General features: G+C 35.0%; 2 protein-coding genes across 3 annotated transcripts; both read right to left on the reverse strand.

The window, feature by feature from the left end:
* Positions 1-533: 533 nt before the first annotated feature.
* LOC145126328 (transcription factor bHLH63-like) lies at positions 534-2,932 on the reverse strand. Of its 2 annotated transcripts, none has more exons than XM_079061716.1 (7): positions 2,270-2,932; positions 1,988-2,164; positions 1,742-1,876; positions 1,571-1,642; positions 1,291-1,467; positions 1,085-1,190; positions 534-762 (listed from the first exon to the last, which is right to left on the reverse strand). In XM_079061716.1, the coding sequence occupies exons 1-7, from the start codon at positions 2,618-2,620 to the stop codon at positions 725-727; spliced, it is 1,056 nt and encodes a 351-aa protein (XP_078917842.1). In that variant the 5' UTR covers positions 2,621-2,932; the 3' UTR covers positions 534-724. The 2 variants fall into 2 exon arrangements, with proteins under 2 accessions (XP_078917842.1, XP_078917841.1); XM_079061715.1 differs by having other exon boundaries at positions 1,988-2,173; positions 2,270-2,928.
* Positions 2,933-10,686: 7,754 nt separating this feature from the next.
* On the reverse strand, positions 10,687-11,277 carry LOC145127479 (uncharacterized). The gene has a single exon (XM_079062669.1). The coding sequence runs from the start codon at positions 11,275-11,277 to the stop codon at positions 10,687-10,689; it is 591 nt and encodes a 196-aa protein (XP_078918795.1).
* Positions 11,278-19,746: the final 8,469 nt, after the last annotated feature.

A 19,746-nucleotide genomic window follows, 5' to 3' on the forward strand; every position in this document is an offset into this window, starting at 1 on the left:
GTGGGGCTAGGGTCAAAAGGTATTATGATCAATCAACATCAAGAAAACAAAGGGAATCAAGCAAATCTTGCTGAGGATGAGGCCAGATCTTCCCGTCCCTTTTAACATATGGCTTGAAAAAGATCGAAAGCTGCAGCTCTTAAATGACCCAGATCACGTCTATGCATTCATAGTAATATAATATTGTTCAATCCACCACTCAAAAGAAATTAAAGCATTTTTAGTTAGGTTTTAGCAACTAAAACGAAGAAGAATGATGATCTTTAATGGTGGGATACACACACTATTCACCTCCCCATGATGAACAATTACCTTAGGTTAATAAAGTAGTAAATACTGTTCATAGCACCATATGTCTCTTTCAAAGACGTCTAGTTTGGTCCCAAACAACTCATTGCATTCAGGGTTTGTCTGCATTTATAGTTTCATTCTGTCAAAATATCGATATCTCTCTCTTAAATTCGTGTTACTTTGGATATTTACAAGTTTTTCTTGGATAAGCCTTATGTGTATTATGAAGTTTACAAAGAAGGTGAAAAACGGAATAGCTCATTGCAAGTAATAAATTCTGAATTCTAGTTATTGTTTCTAGAATGCTTACATATATGTGATATAATGTATATAGACATTTACATTAATGACTAATGATGACTCAAGAATGGTAACATTTAGATTCAATCATTCATTACAAAAGAATTCCTCAAATGGATCTTTACGTTTACGTTTACATCTCCATCTTCATATTGCTTCCTTCGTATAAACCTGAAAAACATGCAAGAGATCATGGTGAATTCGGGCTAATAATATCGATGGCTCAAGTTACGTTCACTTTATTCTTGATTTAAAACGGAAAATTTATGGTGCTAAAAGTACATTATCTCTCAACTTGGCCTTTCTTTTTAAAGGGTTATTGAGAACCTTGGAATTTTCATCATTTTTGGTGGATGACAGTGATAAAGAAAGATACCCAACAAGCAACTTTCTTGGTCCAAAAATGGGAGCTTGGACCCATTGATCATTTAGTTTTTGTGGGTCTCTTTATTTGATGTATATTATAATTAATCAATTAATCAATTTTCTTTACCTGTAATTTTTTGTGATTGATATGGTGTTGTTGATGAACCTTGTTGAAATTCCATTCTGTATAGATTCTGTAGATCACCATCCCATGCCACATTCGGATGGATTTGCTGCGAGTAAAAAGATTGAATCATTATATATAAGCAAAACTCGGTTGTTTCCATAGTTTCAAGAAGTTATTTCAAACTTAAAGAAAGAAAAACGAATTACACTAAAACATGATGAAACCACGAATGTTTCAGGGATCGAAACTGGAGCACCACCACTAATGCTTCTTCTTAACACCATGTCAATTGGGTTAATCCCCATTTCAAGCAACGAGTTCAATTGAAAATATGGGGAATTAGCCATCTCTGAGGTATATCCAGCTGTTGAAACTTCAAACATCTGATGATATATACACAACATTAGTTAGATAATAGTTGAATACACAAATAAAAATACATTCAAATAGTAGTAGATTTAACATTTTGAGAATCTTATTGACTACCTCTTTCATGATTAAGTTATCAATGTCTAAGTCTAGTCTTGGATGAACTGTAGAAAGCTTCATGGACAAGAACTGTTGCAATCCACGTTAAAAAAAAAAAGATGAGTTTCTTAATTTAGAAAGTTTAAATTAATGGAAATGGATTGATTCTTGATGAACGGATTTCATTACTTCTACTTGTTTTTGAAGAGATTGAACATAATTGATGATTTCATCAAGCATTCCAGCTTTTCCAGTGATCTTGTTGCATCCAGGTACTAAATCTTGCAAATACTTCATTCTTTCACTGATTTTCTCCCTTCTTACCTATGAATAAATAAGAACCAAAGTCAGTTGGGAGTATATTTCGTTAATCTATAATCGCATCATCAAAATGTACGTAGTATCAAAATGACATGAGCTAAAGGAATAACGTACTCTTTCGGCCAAACTATGGCTATCAGTGGCTTGCCCTCGACGAGCTCGAACATGAATATAATCTTGTTTTTGAGCTTCTGTAGGCTTTGATTTTTCTTTTGATGAAGTTTCTGAAGAGTTTTCTTCTGAACACCCTTTTAACTTCTTCTCTTTGATGCCATTCACTTCTGAAACCACCTGAAAGTTCTGTCACCCATCAAAATATATTAAATTTTGTGTACTTTTTTTTTATTTTTTTAGGCAACTTTTTGAGAAAAAAATAAAAAAAGATTCGACCTTTACCTTCTGATTCTCATGGGTTTTTCTTTTCTTGGGTGACAACAAGACTGAACTTGAGTTCTTCTGCAACTGCATGATTCTTTGATCCGCCATTAATTGTGAGAATAACTCGTCACACCCGTCACTGAAATCTGGCCACCCGTTTTCCAAACCAGGGTCTGGTTTAATGTTTCCAGACAAACCCAGAAATGGATTCGGAACCTGATGATCATTCTCATTGTAAAAACTATGTTCGTGCTGTTGCAGTTGTTGCCACTTCATTCTTGCTTGTTGTCTCTCGAACACACTTACGTCGGTGCCGGCGGTCACGGTGGTGTTGTGACCGAGTAGCATGTCCGGAGAAACCCTGTTCATTTTGGATCGAAAAATTTAAATGGGTTTCTTCTAAGTACTTAGTTAAACGTCCTTCCAGAACCAAAATGCGACTGAGATATTCGTTGATTCTACTTTTTTATGAAAAGTAAATGAAAATGTGTGTGAAAGAGGTGAGTGTGAGAGGATTTAGAGGATAAGGAGGAGAGGTAAGGGGAGGTAGGGTATATATAGAACAAGGGCGGGGAAGTGGGGAATTGTCGTCGGAGAGAGAGACAGAGACTGCCGGAGACTGACACAGGTGGCCGGAATAAATAGGAGGATAGAGGAGAGAGGTGTAATCACAGGGAGAGCCATGGGCTGTGGGGACTCACTGACATGACTGCCACGTGGTGTGTTCCTGCGAAATAGTAAGAACATATACACTTTAATTAATCCATTTGTAGATTTTCATTAGTCGTGTGATTTCATGCTTTTCAATCACTTTTGTCCGATTTAAGTATTTAATTAACACTTTAAAAGGCTAATAATATCAAAGAAAGAGGGTTGACATGACCAACTAATTATTTTCTTTTTAATTATTAGTTTTGGATAAATTTAACTGTGAATATTATTTATAACAAAGAGTATAAATACAAAAAGACAATATAAGTCTAGTAAGTATACAAGTAACTATACAAGATAAATTGGCTAATCAAATAAAACTAATCAAGCGCACGAGTTGCGGACGAACTCGTAATTGATCACGAAATGTCTCAAAGAGTAGTCTCGGTAACTGTTTTGTGAATATGTCAGCCACTTGAAACTTGGTAGGAACAAACTTTGTGTGTAATTTACCAGACATGATGGGCTGACGAACAAGGTGATAATCAATATCAAGATGTTTAGCTCGTCGGTGTGCTATTGTGTTTTAGCTAAGAAAAATGGCACTTAGATTATCACACAGTAAAGTTGGACGTTTATACGACATTGCATTTAAGTCACACAATAAAGAGAAATCCAGATAAGTTATGCAATCGTGTTGGCCATAGCCCGATATTCTGAATCGCAGCTAGATCGGGAAACTGTTGGTTGCTTTTTCGCACTCTAAGACACTAGGTTTCCACCAAAAAAGATTGAATAACCACAGGTAGAATTCGTCTAGTTTCAATACAGCGAGTCCAGTCAGCATCATCAGAGTAGCCAATGAGCATTGATTTTTTAGGACACAAGAATCGGAAACCATGAGTAAGAGTACCCTTGACATATCTCATGATCCTTTTTACCAAAGTAAAATGCTGATATGTTGGAAAGTGGAGAAATTGACTTGCTTGATTAATCAGATATGATAGATCTGGCCTTATTATAGTCAAATACCGAAGAGCTCCAACGAAAGATCGATATAAAGTATGATCATGAAATAGATTGTCGCTGGTTGTGAAGATATCGTCAGTTGCAAGAGGTATGCCAACAGGTTTTGAATCAAGAAGACCGGCCCGACTTAGAATATCATGAGCATATTTACTTTGGCTGAGAAACAAACCATCTGATGTATAAGAAACTTCAAGGCCAAGGAAGTAATTTAATTTGCCTAAATCTTTAATAGCAAATTCAGTTTTTAAATGAGTGATGAAGCGTCCAATAGATGGCTCATGATTTCCGATTAGGATGATGTCATCAACGTATACTAACAGATATAAATGACACGATCCACGGTGAAAGACAAAAACCGATCTGTCGACTTGATTGCATTTAAAACCTTGGTTGACTAAAAATGTACTCAGTCATTGAAACCAAGCCCTTGGAGCTTGTCGAAGTCCATAAAGAGCTTTGTTTAAATGACACACATGGTTTAGAAGAAGTTTATCAATATATCCCGACGGTTTCTCCATGTATACCATTTCACGAAGATGTCCATTGAGAAACGCATTCTTAAAATCAGCTTGATGAAGATGCCAATGATTTGTTACCGCCAGAAAAGAACAATATGAATGGTTGTGGCTTTAACAACAGGATTGAAGGTATGAAATAAACTAAGACCTGGAATTTGTGTAAAACCACGCGCCACAAGTCATGCTTTATGTTGGTCTATAGTTCTATCAGCATGATATTTTGTTCGAAATACCCACTTGCACCCTACTATATTTACATTCGAAGGTCGTGGAACAAGATTCCACATGTTGGTTTGATGGAGCGATTGAATTTCTATAGTCATGGCATGACACTAATGTTTATGTTTGGAAGCCTTTATAAATGTAGGTTTAATAGGTTACAAAATCTTGTGGCGGAAAATAACTTAACTCTTAAGTTCACATGCAACCTAATTCGATATATATTTTCACTATTGAATGTTATAATCTATAAACATCAAAGAACCCTATGGAAACCCTAATTTAATCGAAATTCACAAGAGGGTTAGGGTTTACATACCTTTTGATTATTCTTATAAATAACCAATGAAATCCTTCTTCAAAAGCTCTTGGAAGCAAGCACCATAAATCTCGTGCCTCTGATGGTTCACACACAAAGCCTACCAACTAAGAAAGCTTGAAGAGAGAGAGGGGAGGGGATGATTTTCGACTATTCTCTTGAGAGGAGGAGTGACCGAAAATGTGAAGGGTTAATGCCTTATTTATAGCTGCACTAGGAAACCCTTGAAACCCTAATTTGAATATAATACTATTATTTCAAATTATGCAATTATCCAATCTCCTAATTATCTTCAAGGGATATTCTAGAAACCCTAGAATATACCTCAAAACAGTCCACCACTTATGGAAGGTTCTGGAAACCCTTTTATTCAACTATTGAACAATTACAGCTTAGGTCCTTATACTTTGAATTAATCCAATTAATCCCAAAATTAATTCTAATTAATTTCTGATTAATTCTTAATTAAATAATACTATTTCAAATTAATATATTAACAAATCATTTATTGCTATTTATTAATCATATAATAAATCAATAAATTAGTTTCTCTCTCTCTCTCTCTCTCTCTATCTCTCTCTCTCTAAAAGTGATCATATTCAATTGGTAGTTTTGATGGCAACCTAAAAGTACTTTGCTGATAAGTCAAGTATATACCAATTTAGTTATTGGCTTAGACATCTAATCCAATATTCTCCCACTTGGATAAGTCTATAACTACAATTGCAAGTATAACTTCTAAATCAAACAGCAAAGGGTGCTTCCCAAAAGCAACTCTAGTCTCTAATCTGATCAGACATCGGTCCTAAGATAAATGATCAAATATTCTTTCGTTCTACAAGATATCATATGGACACGAGACATAGATTAGAATCAATCTCATTGTCCAAAATTTTGTTTCCCGATTTCCTAATTTGTGATGACCTCATAGACTTACTAATTAAACACATCAATTTAGTCTTGGATAGGCCCAACACTATAAGTCAACACCAAATCATTGAGGGGCCCAAAGATATCGTTTTTCCCATTAGGGAAAAAATGAACGAATAAACTTTGACTTATATTATTGTATCCTTTACTCATCAAATCATACATGATACTACGTTTTATAACATCATGTTACTGATGGGTTTTCGCAACACCAATGTACAACCGACTTGTATATCACAACTCATATATCTCCGTTTCAATAATATAAGATATTATCATCTCAGAATTACTTGTGATAGAATCCAGGAAGTACTTCTCTGAGCGTGGGTTTATCCAATACTCAAATCTCCATTTCTAAGTACTCATGAATGGTGTAGCAACCTCGTTGCTATGTCTAATCTCTATAGACAATCTACAATCCAATTCATGATAGTCTTAATTCACTACTTACTTCCAAAAGTATGAACGACTATGGAATATGAATAATTAAATTATTTAAGAAGTAAAACATGAAAATTGAAACACTAGAATAAATAATTAACAAAGGCAGCAAACAAACACATAAATAATCTTTATTATTCAATCACCAAAATCAATTACATTTATTTTGTTACAAGCTTCAAACTAATCATCTAACTACTAAATTAATATCATCTCTCAAACCAATGCTCCTAGCATGTTGATTATGCTTAACCCTACTCAGAGCCTTCGTGAAAGGATTTGCAGGATTGTCTCCGATGACACTCTCTTCACCAAGATATGACCTTCTTCAACTCTATGTCTGATGTAATGGTACCTTTTGTCGATATATCTGGATTTACCATGATCTCTTGGCTCTTTGGTCAAAGCAACCGCTCCTTCATTATCGAAGAAAAGTTCCATCAGCTCCTGAATAGTCGGAACTACTCTGAGATCGCCGATAAAGTTCTTCATACAAGCCGCTTCCTTTGATGCTTCACTTGCTGCTATGTACTCTGATTCTCATGTAGAATCAACCACCATGTCCTGTTTGGAAATTTTCCATGTAACTGCTCCACCATTTAATAGGAATACCCAACCAGATTGAGAACGAAGGTTGTCTCTATCTATTTGAAAGTTGGCGTCACTATACCCACTTACTCTCAATGTATCACTACCACCAAGGACTAGAACCGTGTCCTTTTTTGCTTCGCAGATACTTGAGAATGTTCTTCACTGCTATCCAATGAGCTCTGCCATGATTTCCCTAAAATCGACTAACCATGCTTCGAGCAAAAGACACATTAGGGCGAGTACATGTCATAGCGTACATGATCGATCATACAATCGAAGCATATGTGACTCGACTCATTTCCGCTATCTCTTCATCTGTATTGGGGCTTTCAGTCATACTCAAATTGACATTGCTTTGAATAGAAAACTCTCCTTTCTTAGAATTTTCCATACTAAAATGTTTTAGTACCTTATCCAAGTATGTACTCTGACTAAGACCAATTAGCCTTTTCTTTCTATCCCTTAAAATTCTTATCCTAAAATATAGCCTGCCTCTCCCAGATCCTTCATAGCAAAACATTTTCCAAGCCAAGACTTTACTTCTTGCAAAGTTGGAATGCCGTTTCTTATGAAAATTATGTCATCAACATATAATACTATAGAGGTCACTATACACCCACTAGCCTTGACATACACACATGACTCATCCTCACTCTTAGAGAAACCAAATCCTTTGACCTTCTCATTGAAGCAAAGATTCCAGCTGCGAGACGCTTGTTTCAATCCATAATTGGATTTCTCAAGCTTAGACACTCTATTAGGATACTTTGCATCTACAAAACCCTCTGACTGACTCATGTAAACATCTTCAGCCAACTTCCCATTGAGGAAAGTGGTTTTGACATCCATCTACCATATTTCATAATAATGAAAGGCAGCTATGGCGAGCATTATCCTAATCGACTTTAACTTGGCCACTGGTGATAAGGTCTCATCATAGTCAATCCCTCGGGTTTGAGTAAAGCCCTTCGCAACTAATCGGGCCTTGAAAGTGTGTACTTTCCCATCCATATTGGTCTTCTTCTTGAAGATCCATTTGCAACCCACTATCTTTCAACCAGGTTCTTGATCAACCAAATTCCAAACTCGGTTATCATACATGGACTTGATCTCGCTGTCCATTGCCTCTTTCCACTTGACAGCCTTAGGGTATGTCATCTTTTCCTTGTAGTTAGCAGGCTCATCCAAATTTACCAGTGTACGATCACTGACAAATGTGTCACCATATGTAGTTATATGAAAACCATAAAACTCAGGTGGCATGCTAACTCTACTAGAACATCGAAGATGTAATGAATTGTCAATGGGCTCAACAGGAGTCTCATCCTCTGGTTGAGAACTAGTGTCTTCTAAGGTTCCCTCATTGGTTGAATCTTGAATCTCTTCAAGGTCAATTGTACTTCCACTGTCCTCTTTGCAGATGAGCTCTCTCTCACAAAATACTCCTCTTCGTGCTACAAAAACACGTTCACACTAGGTCTGTAGAACAAATATCCATAAGACTTTTGTGGGTAGCCAATGAAAATACACTTCTTCACTTCTAGGTGCTATCTTGTCATGAGTATCTCGTCTATCGAAAGCTTCACAACCCCAGACCTTGATATGTGATAATGATGGAACTTTCCATGTCCACATCTCGTGAGGTGTTTTGGCAACCTTCTTGGTAGGGACAAGATTGAGGATATGGGCGGCTTTCTATAAGACATACGCCAGAAAAAAATGGGAAGAGAAGCTCGACTCATCATGGAACGAACCATGTTTAACAAGGTCTGATTACGCCTCTCAGCCACACCATTAAATTGTGGTGTCCTAGGAGGAGTCAATAGTAAAACAATTCCACATTCCTTGAGATAGTCGTGGAACTCGATACTAAGATACTCTCTGCATCTATCAGATCGGAGCGTCTTTATCTTTCTTCCTAATTGATTCTCGACTTCATGTTTAAATTCTTTGAACTTTTCAAAGGTTTCTGATTTATTTTTGATTAAGTAGATATAACCATATCCGATATAATCATCTGTAAATGTCACATAAAATTGATTAGCATCCCTTGTGGTGGATCTGAAGGGTCCACACACATTTGTGTGTATGAGATCCAACAAACATTCACCTCTTTCACAAGACCCAGTGAAAGGTGATTTTGTCATCTTGCCCAAAAGTCAAGATTCACATTCATCATCTAGCCTTAAGTCAAATGATTCCAACACTCCATCCTTTTAGATTTGGGCGATGTGTTTCTCGTTAATGTGCCCAAGACGACAATGCCACAAGCATGCCTTGTCTAAACCATTGATGAATCAATATGGAATACACCGTTGCCTAAGCTATCAACACACATTACAGTTTCATACATACCATTACAAGGTAAAGATTCAAACATAAAAATACCATTTTTATAAACCAAAATCAATCCATCCACATCATTAAACGAATATCAAAAACCTTGTCTAAATAGTGCATGAAAAGAAATAATGTTTCATGTCATTTCTGACGAATAGCAAAAATCAACCAAATCTAATCTAACATCACCACCAAGAACAAGACCATAAGTTCCAATATTGGTAACAGGAGAATATCACTTATTGCCCATGATCAGATTCATCCTTCGATGATCTACCTCCTCACTTTCTCTTATACCCTGCAAATCTGAACAAAGGTGAAAACCACATCATGTATCAAGGACCCAGGAATGAGTAGGTTGTGAGTTATTAGTTTGAATAGTGTAAATACCTTCCAACGATGGCTTTATTTTTCCATCCTTTATGTCCTACAAGTACTTGGGGCAGCTTCGTTTCCAATGGCCCTTTTCATTTCAATAGAAGCAAGTTGCCTCTTTGGGATCACTAACAGAAGGAATGTCGAAACTAGGCTTTGCTTTTGGGTCATTGCTAGATGACCCAACTGATGGGTTTTGAACACTACATCATTCCTATGGTGTACATGCAAACCCTAAAGCTTTGGATCTAGTTTGTCTAATGAACATGCAATAATCATCCAAAGCCATAAACCCTAGATCTAGCATGTGATAATCAATGTTAACATAAGAATAGGGTTTAGATCTTACCTTTGATTGTTATGTAGTAATAACAATCTATTCCTTCTTGTAATTGGCTTCTGAAAGCTTAGTGTCACAAATGTCACACCTCTAATGGCTCACAAACACCAAGAGCAAGAGGATGACTTAGGAGAAGAGAAGGAGGCACCAAAATTCGTCCAAGAACCCTAAGGAATGCTTAGCCACATTTTTGGTGCCCTAGGGGTCTTTAAATATGTGAGGCTATTAGGGTTTTAAACTAGGAAACCCTAATCTGACTGCTTAGGCCCTAAGCAGCCCATGGACTCCTCCTTTAGAGGCCTTGGTCGAATTCTAATGGGTTTCCCCATAGATTTCGTCCACTCCATCCTCTATGGAGTCCATTAGCCCAATATCCAACTATCACACAATTGACAATTCTAGTCCCCTTTATTTAATTAATGTCTTTTAGCCACAAAATTAATTCTGATTAATTCTTGACTATTATTAATTAAATAATATGATTTCTCTCTTAATATATTATTCATATAATATATTAATAAATCATAATTATTCTCTTTTTCCATAAATCATCCTATCAAGTTTCTTTGGTGAAGGCAACCCAAAAGGACCATGCTCGCAATCGGGTCAAGTACATACCAAAATAGTTATGAGCTTAGACACTAATCCAACACCAACATGGGCCTTGCTCTTCCAGTTCGTCTTAGGAGCACCTTTCCTCTTTTTTTCCTTTGTTTTTCCTAATGGAAAGGATAGGACCACTAGTAGGAGCAAAGTTTTGATTTTTCTTCAAACCCGACTTAGCTGTATGCAATAGGTTGTGGAGTTGGGCCAATGTGCTTTCAGTATTGTTCACATGATAAGCCAAAATGAACTGATCATAACAAGGTGGAAAGGAGTTGAGGACCATGTCAATGGCCAACTCCTCGTCGAAATTCACATTTAGTCTTTCAAGGCACTCCACGTATCTCTGCATTCTTTGCAGATGATTGCAGATCGACTCTGCTTCCTTCAACTTGCAAGCCATTAGGGCTTTGACGACCTCATACTTTTCTTGACGAGATCTCTTGCGAAACTTTTCCACAAGATCCAAGTTCATCTTATTTGGCCAGTAGTCCTCATAGAACCTTTGCAACTCAGGAACCATGGTGGCAACCATGATGCAAGCAACCTTTGTTGCATCGTCATAATGTTTCTTATCGGAGATGATTTCTTCAGGGGTAGCAGTGAACTCATCGATATCAATAAGTTGTTTTTCAAGGACATACTCTTTGCCCTCGAATCGAAGATCCATCTTGATGTTGTGCATCCAATCATTGTACTTGTTGTCATCCAATGTCACCTTGGACACGATCGAAAGTAATGAGAAGTTCGAGTACTTGGTGTCATCCAATCATTGTGGGTGGAGGTTTGAGAAGCAGAAGCATCACCAGGAGTAGACATCTATAGAGAAAAAGTAGTTTTAGTTAGATGAAAAACAATCCTTAATATTTTAACCCATATAAATATTCAAGTCTAGGATCCAATATAACAATTCACAACTAAGAAGAGGGATGTCGTAATCTTATCGCAAATTTATGAAGGTAGGTAAAACAATTCACCAATTTCAAACTCTGAAAGTCCTAGATCTTTTGAGATTCATTAAATCTTATCAATAGCATGTTTAATCTCAGAGCATGCTCTTCTATTTGTGGCTGCGATGCCGAGGATCACAAACAATGTGTGAATAACCATGAAAACACGCTTGGCAACCTCGATGTCATTTATCATCTCTAATTAATGTGCTGGTTAACCACATGCGCTCCATTAACAATAATAATTTTTGAGATGCCAATCATTTCTCTTTAAAGTCCCTATTAGTGTTCCGGTTAACCACACACGCTCCACTAACGACATATTAAAGTATGATGTGTGTTTTCATGGATTAACATACTTTTCATATTTTTCCTAAAGTAACTAGAGTGAGAATTTTTAAACAAAGTTCTAGTACTTTTATATCATCATACTTTTAATGAGATTATGTCTTATCAAATCTATTCGGCTAACGACCCTCCACCATACAAGGGAGCGGTGAGTGAGAGTTGACACCCAATGACGGTCATTTCATAGGCTGCTTCCTTATACCCCTTTATAGTATGACTTCGTTAATAAGGCGTACTTGCGATTTGACTGACTTTTCTTATACATATAATATATTAAACTTTTAATAGTATATATATATATATATATATATATATATATATATATATATATATATATATATATATATATATATATATATATATATAGGGTTAGGTTATTTTGTTTTTACTAAGTATTGTGTGCCTGTGAAATTGATGAGCCAATCATTTGGGGTAATTTAAGTAAGGGTTTTATATTTAGTAACTAATTAAAAGTAATCAATTTAATCACACAAATTTCAGCATAAGGGTATTTTGGACAATTAACTATATTTAAACAAGGAAATTTTCGGAAATTTAGGGATAATTAATTCTCTTACTTTTTAAAATCTGGTTTTTTTAAAGTAATTCAATATTAACTCTAACATATTTTTTATAATAACCGAATTTATTCAGTCAGAATGGCATTTTGTTAGAATGTTATATTCTACGAGAATATCAGATCATACCATTCTTCAAACGAAATAACAACATTTTTTGATTGAATGAACTTTCTAAGATTAACAAATTTTTTGATACAAGTTAAATTTTTGTCATCACATTCTTAAAAAATGAAAATCTTAATATATTATTTTATCAAAATGAAACACTCACTAATAACAAAACAAACACAATTTATAGATTATTCTAACTCAATATTCTACCACAATATACTATAACATATAGTCTTATCATTATATTGTAAATTATTCTGCCAGTGCTTTCTTTTGTGAAGATCATTGACCATTGTTCATATTCATCCCACATGCCATCATTCAACCTTCAAGCACTTGACCATCATGTTCCTTTCATGCATTCTTGGAGAATAACTTCCTCAAAATTGAGGATTCTATGAGAACAACTGCCATGAAATTGAATATGTAAGAGTGACATTCTATACATTCACCATGAGCATTCTAAATTATGTGCATTATAAAAGAATAAAAAACTATAAATTCTGCTAGAATATGGTAAACAATAAAGAAGTGTAATTTATTCTTAAGTACACAATATAACCATTCTGATAGAATATGATAGATATTGAACCTTTGTATGTAAATTTGATTAGAATAAAACTATAAAATCAGATGCAACGACTCAATTTACTTTTTAATGTCAAATAATCAACTATTTTGTTTACAAACTCAAACATTCATCCATTCGATTTCCTAAACAACTATGGAACGAAAACGATTGAGTGGAAAGAGTCAATTTAAATGATTTATCACACATTTTATTATATAACGAGTTTCTTATATGAAAGCTAAGGCTTGTTCATTCTATGAGAATAAATATTACATAAAATATATGTTACTAGTAATTCTGACAGAATACATTTTATATTACAAAATACATTTTCGCCGAATATGGCATAATACATAGAATATGACATAAAAATAGAATACATTTTGACAGAATACATAGAATATGACAGAATCCATGTCTAAGATTACTAGAAACTATGTTTTAAATATGGAATTAGTCAATTACCGAGAATTTGGCTTGAAACATCTCTTATGCATTCTATCGAACACCTTCTGTGCATTATCCAATTGTCCTAGCTTTAATCTGCAAGAATGATATCGTAAATATTCTCCCATAATGGTTCTGAATATTCTTAAAAAGTAAGAAATTAATTCAAAGAAATTAAATTAAATCATCATGTTTATGGAATAACTAATCAAAATAGAGAAAATAAAGACCTCATTAGACTAACACCAGATCATATTAACAAAACTACATTGGCTGATTTTGAAATGCGTATATAAATACTTGAATGGACGAAATATTTGATTCAAACATTTTAACAAACAGTTGGCGGGCAAAATTAGATGCATTCTGAATCTGAAACTATGTGTGCAAAAAATAGAAATTTCTTTGCCGAAATCAATATAAACAAATATGATTTCGTAATAAATTTCTAAGAAAAAAAATTATGGAAAGAGAATACTTAAAATACATACCTTCAATGATGATGAAACCTTAAGCTTCAAGCCTTGGAAATCAATTTAACGGACTGGGTTTTTAAGAAACCAATTGCTTTGCTTATTTCACTCCGATTTTGAATGTTTATGCTGTGATTTAAACGAATTGATTTTGCTGCTGCGATTTGGATCGAGTACGCACCAAATAGTTAAATGATGATTGCGATAATGGTGGTTCCGATAATGGCGGTTCTGGACGTCGAAGCCAAGATGATGGTGGTTCTAGACGATTCTTAAAGAAAGAGAGGGTATCGATGGTGGTGTTATAGATTTGTGAAACTGATAACCTAAATTAATGGGATATTAATTGATTTTCTTTTATTCTACCATAATTAATTATAGTGTAGATTACTCTTGTACCCTTCTATTATTTATTATGATTTAATTATTTCCTTAATTCTCATTGGTTCTTACAAGCACCCAATAGTTGTTAGAAACATTTAAACCTAGCTATATATATATATATATATATATATATATATATATATATATATATATATATATATATATATATATATATATATATATATAAGGTCTATTTCAAAACTTTTCTAAAATACTAGGTTTGATATTAAATTTTCGAAAATTAATAAAATTGAAAATTAAACCAATTATTATTTAATCTTTATCTTTTAATTAACAATTAATTAAATTAATTTAAATCACAAGAGGATTAAATAATTATTTACTATTAAACGATTAATCAAATAATTTAAATTTAATCCTAATCTAATCCCTACTAAATTTTGAAAATTATGGGTATTGGTTTATCCAATTTTAATTATTCTATTTTAACCAATTAAAACAATAATTATCCAATAAAAATCCCTAACAAACCCTAGATAATTTCGAAATTAAGGAAGGAGGCTAGGGTTTCAAGAACCCTAGCCCAAGTTGAAAAATTCCAAGCCTTAGGGTTTAATTTTTATAAACCCTAATTTGATCTATTCAACTATTATGCATATTCAATTGAAAACATTGGGCTCTGATACCACTGTAGGCTTTATAGGTTACAAAATAATGTGGCGGAAAATAACTTAACTCTTAAGTTCACATGCAACCTAATTGGATCTATGTTTTCACTATTGAATGCTATAATCTATGAATATCAAAGAAACCTATGAAAACCCTAATATAATCAAAATTCATAAGAGGTTAGGGTTTACATACCTTTTGATTATTCTTGTAAATAACCAATGAAATCCTTCTTTAAAAGCTCTTGGAAGCAAGCACCAGAGATCTCGTGCCTCTGATGGTTACCCTAGACCTAACAACTAAGAAAGCTTGAAGAGAGAGAGGAGAGGGTATGATTTTTGGCTATTCTTTTGAGATGAGGAGTGGCCGAAAATATGAAGAGTTAAGGCCCTATTTATAACTACACTAGGAAACCCTAGAAACCCTAATTTGAATATAATACTATTATTTCAAATTAGATAATTATCCAATCTCCTAATTATCTTCAAAGGATATTCTAGAAACCCTAAAGTATACCTCAAAATTTTCCACCACTTATGGAAGGTTTTGGAAACCCTTTTGTTCAACTATTGAACAATTACAACTTAGGTCCTTATACTTTTAATTAATCCAATTAATCCCAAAATTAATTCTAATTAATTTCTGATTAATTCTTAATTAAATAATATTATTTCTAATTAAGATAATAATCTTATAATATATTAATAAATCATTTATTGCTATTTATTAATCATATAATAAATCAATAAATCAGTCTCTCTCTCTCTCTCTCTCTCTCTCTCTCTCTCTCTTTCTAAAAGTGATCCTACTCAATTGCTAGTTTTGAGGGCAACCTAGACTTTGTTAATAATTCAAGTATATATCAATTTAGTTATTGGCTTAGACATCTAATTCAACAATAAAACCCTTGGGTTCGTTAGCAGCGAACAAAGCAACATGCAAGTTGGTAAGAGAAATGGAAAGAAGAACAAAAAGATGACGAGGTTTGACAATGCCTGCTTTACTCCTAGTGGTCATCGGATGAATCTGAGATGGTAAAGGAACCAAAGTTATGGAAGTAGGTTGGTTAACAGGTTCCGATGGAGAAGATGGTTGGTGGGCAGGTGAAGTAGAGTTTGGGAAGTTTGTAGAGTGTGTATAGGTGTAGTAGATTAAACTACAGGATGTGTTGATGGTGAAGGAATATCGTGTAAACAAGATGAGTCAGGAATGTTAGGTTGAGTTGCGATGGATGGTTTGAGGTTTGTAGATTAAGGTTCTGTTTGATCAGTTGGTAGATGAGGTAATTCATCCGAATAGGAGCATAAGAATAAAGTGGCAAGATCATTGGTAGTCGTTATCCTTGAAAACGGAAATGAGTTCTCATCGAATTTTGCATGTGGAGTGATGAAGACCCGATATGTGTTGGGATACAAGCATTTGTATCCTTTATATTATGTGCAATAACCAACAAAGATACATTAAGTGATGTGTGGTGCAAGTTTGTGCTCCGAGTATGGCCTCTCGTAAGGAAAAATCCGACATCTAAGCACTTTTAAATTGTTGTAGTTTGGCACCGAATTAAAAAGGAATTCGAATGGATATTTTTTTTAACAAATTTATTGGGAGACGATTAATAACATGAACCGCTGAATAGAAATCATCCACCCAAAAATTTGTTAGTTCATTTGCACCAAATAACAATGCAAGACTCGTTTCGGTTAAATGCCGATTCTTTCGTTCTACACGTTAATTTTGTTGTGGGGTTTATGGACATGACATTTGATGATGAGTTCCATTATCAAGAAACAATATTTATACTCGATTTTTTAAAAATTTGGTTCCCCCATCATTTTGAAAAACCTTGAGTTTGCTAGAAAATTGTGTTTGAGTAAACTTCAAATAGTTTTCTAATAACTAAAAAAATAGACTTTGTTTCTAGATCATAAAACCAATAAAATCTCGAGTAATAATCAACAAACAAAGCATAGTAACAATATCCATCAACTGAAGTTACGGGAGCGGGTTCCCATAAATTACAATGAACCATATCTAGAACATGCAACGACCATTTATCATTTAATTGAAAAGGAAAACGATGTTATTTTGAAAGTTCACAGGATGAAAAAAGATTTGGTCTTGGTAAAATAGAGGTAAGATGCAAATTTTCATATTTTTTGAGAATAAAAATAACATCAAATGCAACGTGGCCAAGTCGTTTATGCCATAGTTCAAATGACGCTTTAGTATGAGAAATAACTGATGCAGCAAGAGCTTGAGAAACCGGGTTCAAAACATAAAGTCCATCGTTATGCGTTCCCGTGGCTAGGATTGTTTTGTTGACTGAATCCTGGATAGAAATAGAAGACTGAGAAAATAGGAAGTCAACCAAGTAATAGTGACATCCCCAATTTCACGGCCAGAAAAGACCGATTTGTGTATGCTTTGTTTGAAAATCAGAGTATCCTTTTAAAGAAATATGTTGCGGAATTTGTTCCCAAAAACATGATAAGTAAATTATCAAAGCATTTCCAAGGAAATGTATTTTCATTATATTAAAAACCTCGGGATCTCATTGTCGATACAGATCAAAAGCATATACAAGAAAATAAGTTTATTAATTTCATCAAATCAATCAACCCGATTACCCATTCCCGTTATCCTCACTTTTTGTCCCTAAAGCATCTAGATTAAGGGACCTAGCCTAAGGATCATCATCGGGATGACAATACTGCTTAGGGGATTCCTCAACAATTTATGTCAAGGCAACCAAGATGGGGATGGAGTACACCGGTGAACACATCGTTCAAAAACACCTACAGGTTGCGAGCTTGCCAACATTCCACTAGATAGTCTAGAATAGTCTGTGGTCGTCATCTATACTCCGCTAGATGACTAAGTCAGCTTAAACATTTGTAACATCCCAAAAATCAAGACTAAAAATTTCATTTTCATTCATTAATAAAACCACAGGTTATCAAAACATTTCATCAAACATTATCATCAAAGTTCCATATCAAAAATCAGAGTAAAACATCTCAGGCTAAACATCATGGTGTGTACGATGCAGTCATCCCGATCTCTTCCCTCCGCTACCGGAAGTACCTGAAACCAAAACTGAAAACCGTAAGCACGAAGCTTAGGGAGTTCCCCAACCTACCACATACCATACACATAACCACGTACTGGGCCCCCCTCCCGCTTCATCGGGACTTGCCCGACATCGGACTCGCTCTGGTATCGGGCCCCGCCTGGCATCGAGCCCCGCTCGGTATACATATTTGTTTCTCATAGGCCTCACCTGTCTCCGGGCCCTGCCCGCTATACATATGCAATCACATAAACATACTAGCACATAAAGTGAACATACACTATTGAATTCCTGTTCTAAGGCCTCGCCTATCTTGGGCCTCGCCCCTGTCCTGCTACTGAAGAGTCATTGAACCCTGTCCATACTCCTGCTAATGGTGAGATACGGGCCCCCGCCCACACTCACCTCTCTCCTGTCCCGGGCCCCGCCCCTGCGCTGCTAATAATGAGATACGGAAACCCGTCCGTACTCAGCTAGTGGTGAGATACGGACCTCTCCTACACTCACCTCCCTACTAGGAACATACATGTTGTTGGATAAGGTGTCTAAGTCCGTAACTATATTTGGTATGAACTTGACCCAACCCGGCATGGTCCATTTGGGTTGCACTTCACCTAACAATTTGTATGTATATACTTTTGAGAATAAGATGTTTATGATCTATTAATATATTATAAGTTATAATATATTAATATGAAATCGTATTATTTAATTAGTGTTGATCAAGAATTGATTTTGGAATTAATTTAATGATCAAAAGAGGCTAATTAAATATGGACTCTTACATATATATGGACTGAGCTAAGATTTATTTAGGATGGACTAAATGTATATGGAAGTCCATGGATAATCCATGGAGCTTTTAACCCATGGATCCTTGGTAAATGAAGAGTCATGGGTATTAGGGTTTAACCCTAATCCTCCATACTATATAAAGAGGTCCTTGGTTCTAGAATTAGCACTAGTGTGTATGTGAAACAAGAGTGGAACCATTTTAGTGAGCATCATATTCTCTCAAGTATTTCCAAGTTGTTTTGGGTGATTTGTGACACCACTTGAGGCATCCACACTATTGGTGCTAGGCTCTAAAACTCCAAGCTATCAACCACAAAAGAAAGGTATGTTCTTCTACTTAAACTTTTATATTACAAGTACCCCATAACATGCTAGTTAGGTTGTAAACCTTGGAAATCAAATTTGCATGTATTTTAGAGAAAACATAGATCCAAGGTTTCTAGGGTTGCATGTACACCATAGGAGTGTTAGAATGCTCAAAACCTAACAGTGGTATCAGAGCCTAGGCTTGTTTTCTTGATACTTGATGCAAACTTGTTGAAAAAAGCTCAAAATCCTGCTATCTGCTGCATGAACTCGCCGAGTCCATGGGGGGACTCGCCGAGTCCATGTGATAATTCATCCTACTCGTCGAGTAGGTTCTTGCACTCAACGAGTAGGAGCCCCTGAATGCAGATTTTCGAGTTTAGCTGCTGGAAATGGACTAGAAACATTACCCTAAACTGTTTTGGTGTTTTAAAACTTGTTTTAGATGGTGTCATGCTTATGCTAATCCATTT

Source organism: Lactuca virosa, chromosome 7, assembly GCF_052849685.1.
Source record: "Lactuca virosa cultivar CGN04683 chromosome 7, Lactuca_virosa_CGN04683_v6, whole genome shotgun sequence".
Taxonomy (NCBI): Eukaryota; Viridiplantae; Streptophyta; class Magnoliopsida; order Asterales; family Asteraceae; genus Lactuca; species Lactuca virosa.

Coding starts and splice junctions, on each gene's coding strand:
- LOC145126328 (XM_079061715.1), bottom strand. CDS start 2,620: ATGAACAGGGTTTCTCCGGACATGCTACTCGGTCACAACACCACCGTG. Junction 1,877..1,987: donor GCCATAGTTTGGCCGAAAGA/GTACGTTATTCC, acceptor ATTTATTCATAG/GTAAGAAGGGAGAAAATCAG. Junction 1,191..1,290: donor TGGTTTCATCATGTTTTAGT/GTAATTCGTTTT, acceptor TTTTACTCGCAG/CAAATCCATCCGAATGTGGC.
- LOC145127479 (XM_079062669.1), bottom strand. CDS start 11,277: ATGGATCTTCGATTCGAGGGCAAAGAGTATGTCCTTGAAAAACAACTT.